The sequence below is a fragment of the Sinocyclocheilus anshuiensis genome, unplaced genomic scaffold (genome assembly GCF_001515605.1).
Source record: "Sinocyclocheilus anshuiensis isolate Anshui unplaced genomic scaffold, SAMN03320099.WGS_v1.1 scaffold1430, whole genome shotgun sequence".
Taxonomy (NCBI): Eukaryota; Metazoa; Chordata; class Actinopteri; order Cypriniformes; family Cyprinidae; genus Sinocyclocheilus; species Sinocyclocheilus anshuiensis.
In genome coordinates, this window is record NW_015555721.1 from 1,002,348 (window position 1) to 1,007,255 (window position 4,908).

The window sequence follows — 4,908 nt, forward strand, 5'->3', positions numbered from 1 at the left end:
ATCTGAGGGTGCAAAAAAATCTAAATATTGAGAAAATCACCTTTAAAGTTGTCCAAATGAAGTTCTTAGCAATGCATATTACTCATCAAAAATTCAGTTTTAATATATCTACAGTAGGAAATTTACAAAATATCTTCATGGAACATGATCTTTACTTAATATCCTAATGATTTTTGGCATAAAAGAAAAATCAATAATTTTGACCCAAACAATGTATTTTTGGCTATTGCTACAAATATACCCCAGCGACTTAAGACTGGTTTTGTGCTCCAGGGTCACATATTTATAAGGCAAAAGGGCTACTAGAACGTGTAACACTCTTGAATTTGGATATATATTTTTACATTATCAAAGACTATTTCATCCCAAAAATCGTATTTTTCATATTTCCTGTTCATTTCCTATGGCAGTCATTTTTTTTTACCTTGAAAATCAATATAATGAAATACGCAAATAGATACGTGCCATTATCCCTATTTTTAATTGAAACAAACTCACTCCCAGTTCTTACATTTCTATATTATACTACAAATAATAAGAGTGGCAGGGTTTTTGAAACTAGTGTTAAAGATACCTCTGATGGCACATAAAAGCTGCTTTCCTCTTGTATGAATGAGTATATGACGGTTTTATCGTTGTTCTTTTATTGTATGTTTCTTGTATCTTTTAACCCGTATTGCTGTTTATTTTAATATACATTCAAATGAATAATAAAGAAAATAAATTAATCAACAAAGCAGCACATAAGTATCGTCGGTTAACTGTTTTCTTTTAAAACAAAATACGACAATGAAAAATGGAAGAAAATGTTGCGCACCTTCGAAGCCACGCCCATTCATTCACGCTACCAGTGATACGACCAATAAGATCAGCGCAAGCGTAAATAATGTTGACCAATGGAATTCCTCCGGCTTGAGCGGCTCGCGGACGCTCCCTTCGCACATGTGCGTGATGTGATAGTAACCTTCACAAGAACCGAGTGAACTCAAAGGTGTTCAACATGTAAGTAGTTCTGGCTGACAGCGGTGTGTTACATGCTTGTTTTACGTGTTGTATATTACACTTATCGTTCTTACTGTGTAATACGACGCAAGCCAAGCTTTGTTTCAACCCCATTAGCTAAAATGATCAGTGAAGTGTAGGAGCTAGAATGTGTATTTTGTAATAAAATGGCCCTAGAACTCTATTTGACGAACTGATTTTAAAATGGTTTACCGTCCTTCATATTAGTTATTCGTTCTAAGACGTGAACCTGCGGTGTTGAGAATCCATTGTCATGTGCATATAGGCTAATTCAATTTGAATACATGTTAAACTGTATTATAACAGGGAGGCAGCAATGGCCATCACGAGCAAATGCTGCCAGAAGGAGCTGGATGAATATGGTGCATGTGTTGTCTCCCATCCAGTATCATGGCAAGAGAAGTGTGTAGACCTGAAGCTGAGGGTGGCACAGTGCACTTCATCACAGTATGTCCATATATAATAAACAACTTTGCATGTCAAAGAGAATGCAAATGCCTTTGTGTGAGAGCAGGATGTTGTTTATTCTTATTTATATCACAAATTGATCTAAATGCGTTTCTTCAACACATTAAAACTGTTGTTTTGCCATGCCTTTATTGACTCCGATTTAGATCTGTGACAACCATTATAAAAATATAACAATAATTAGTTACAACATATTCAAAACCTTAATAAAATGTAGTGTTTAGTTCCTTTATTTTGCTTTAGACATCACCCATCAAGCTGTATTCAGTCATATTGTTTTTTCCCCCCAAAAAGTTGAAATAGTATATTTAATTTATTTTAATACAATTTAAGATATGATATGTAAATGTTTAATTGTGCATGGTATACATAAAATGCTGGTTCTGAAATATTAGTTTATTTTCTAAAAGCCCACAGTGCAATTTTCCTGAAGCTGAATAAATATTGGTATGCAGGGACTAGGATGGTTTATTTACCCAGATAGAATAGGAAGCACTATATTTCTGATGTTTTCCTCCTGTTTTTCTTCCATCTCAATGCAGTCCTGTGATAAGGAAGATCCGAAGCGACTGTGCTGGTGAGTTTTCAGTGTTTGAGCGCTGTCTGCGGGAGAACCAGAGCTCTGCTGAAGCCTGTCAACCTCACCTCGCACGTTTCCTTGCCTGTGTTGAGACCGTCGACCTTTCAGGAATAGGTAAGCAGTGAAGTCTGCGTTTCTATAATTATACCTGGATGTATGACTAAGTACAATGAATTAAAATATTTCTAACACTTTCTTCCAACAGCAAATGCTGCGCCGCAGCCCACATAGGTGTTTTTTTGTCACCGTTAATAACACAGGTGTTTTATACTCAGTACTGGGAAGAAATGGGCTGTGGAAAAGCTTATCATCTTTGAAGAACTGCAACACACACACAAAAAAACTGAAACAAACCTCAGTCTTTTGCACACCTTTTTTTTCCAAAATATTCAATGTGATGTTTTATTTTGTTAATGGAACGTTTCACACTATTTATGAGATTTTTTTAAAAAGCTTCCATGATATTAAAACACGAAGTTGCAATAAAATATGCATTTCTAAATTCTCTGCACTTTTGAAGATTAGAGTCCTATTTTACCAAAAAGCATTAAACAATTTCACATGCACTCTGCACTTTTTGCACGATGCAATTTATAAAATAAAAAATGTGTTGCTAGAATTTTTCAGCCTGTATTTCTTGTTCGTTTTCATGAATCCATAAATCTAAAAATGTTTTTTTTTTTTTTTTTTCTTGCATGCTGTGATCTTAAAATGAAACGCGTTCATTAACTTGATGATTGGTTTGCTACAGTGAAAATCTCAAGAAAAATAATTCTTGAAAACTTTTCTTTATGAAACGTTTATGAAAGAACAGTATTGTAACGAGACGTCAACAGAGTGAGGATCCATCTGCAACTTTATTGAAATCGTAATCAACAGACAAGGTCAAACACGAATTAAAACTAAAACTTTACTTAAATCAGCATTCTAAATATTACTTTTACTAATATTTATATAATACTAATAGCAAATTAAAATGAATAGTAATATCAGTTGGGAAACATTTAATTATATAATTAATTTTAGATGAACATGCTGTTCTCTCTTAACCATATTTGATTGTTGCAAGAGAATTTGCTCAATTCTATTACACTTGTTTAAAATAGCTTTACATCACTGAAACATCCATATTAAATCCCTCCAGTGCAATGGAAACATAATGAACTGTAATATGTTTATTTTTAGTTAATATGTATTCAGCATGCTTGTTGATTTAACATGTGAAATCTAGGTTCAGTACGCAGGTTTATGTCATTTATAACAGGTTTTTCTTGTTTCCCGTCAGTTGCTGTTTGGATGTTTTTCTCCTTACCTTGGCGTCACTGTATAATATTAAACCAAAGAATGCAAGGATGTAATATCTCCCCCTCACATTTCCACCGGTTCCCTGCGTCCCGGAACAAAAGCCTGTAGGGAGGCATTAGATTAGTGCTGCTTTGCCTGCTGGTTAACGGGAGGGAGGACACGGGTTTGGAACCTTTGACCACCGAGCTAAACAGACCTTTCATTTGGTCCATTTATCAAAAGTGGAACAATATGTAACCGTTTTACCAGAATCGCATTCTTATCAGAGCACATGAACCATAAATCACACAGCCAAGCGTCAGCGTTTGAAATGACGAGTTATATTGGAAAACCGAGAACACTGTACACAAAAAACACATTCACTGAAAGTGATCACAACTAAAAGAAACCGAAAGACGTACCATTCAACAGCTGTCCTTTAAAGAAACATCACACCACTTTAAATGAAACAGTCCAGTATCACTAAATGCTTCATGAAAATGTGAGCAGCTGATTTACCAGCAACTCATGTCCAGTGTACTAAAAACTACATTGTACAGGTTATGGACGGTTTTCATAAGCAGATGGTGTTCATGTAAATCCGCTGTACATTCTTCAATATAAATAATAAGTTTCACATATACAGTGTCTCATGCTGCAACATAAATATTCCAATGCTATTGTTGCCGTTAAAAACAGCCAACAAGAACATAATGAGTTAAAAGAAGTAAATAACTACACGTATAACAAGAGAGCTAATTACAACAACAGTCATGTGACCAACACATTTAGTATTTTACAATAAAGCACAATTAGCAACACGTTACCAAGTGTACACGTCCTGTAACATTTAGGGGGTATTTTTAATACTTTGTGCTCTTTTTCTTGTCAGTACTAAAGAGATAGATGTCATATTTATTATCAACCCTGTAACTGTAAGGCTAACTAACCCTGTAACAGCAGCAACCCTGATTATTTCCTCATCTCAGTTTGGAGATTGTAGCACATTCCTACATTTTACCTGATGCCTAACCATCTAAAGCCTACAGTCAGTGCTGCTGCAGAAAAATTCAAGGCCCTTGATAGTTTTCACCTCTCACTTTTTTTGTATCAGAGGAAATCTACCCTGTGTCCAAAACCTGAAATTAGAATGGAAAAAATCTCTTTTGTGGTTTGGTTACATCATAATTTTCCATATTTGTCAAACCTCGCTTTAATCGAGCAGGGATGTGTGTTTTGATAGTGTTGACTGAGCACTGTGGTATGTGTGCCTCCTTTGCTCTCTGAACCCTGTCAAGACTCCCTCACTGATATTTTCTTTGAGATATATACTTCAGCTTTGACGTTTCATTATTTTGTGGCTTCTTAATTTTTTATTTTGTCTCTTTAATTGTGTAATGCACAGTTAAGGCGGCTTGAAAGTCCCTGTCTGAGAAACTTACAATAGTTAAAAACCTACCAAATTAAATTTCTTTAGAGAAAATACTGCAATAGCTGTCAACATTTTTCATTTGTGAAAAGAAAAAATTAAAGCCACATTTGTGTTAAAGGTG

General features: G+C 34.8%; 1 protein-coding gene across 1 annotated transcript; it reads left to right on the forward strand.

Annotated features, from left to right (window-relative positions):
- The first annotated feature begins 906 nt into the window (after positions 1-906).
- On the forward strand, positions 907-2,444 carry LOC107672451 (coiled-coil-helix-coiled-coil-helix domain-containing protein 5-like). Its single transcript, XM_016465639.1, has 4 exons — positions 907-1,002; positions 1,330-1,470; positions 2,034-2,185; positions 2,277-2,444. Coding segments are annotated over exons 1-4 (321 nt in total). The 5' UTR covers positions 907-1,000; the 3' UTR covers positions 2,303-2,444.
- The last annotated feature ends 2,464 nt before the right edge of the window (positions 2,445-4,908 follow it).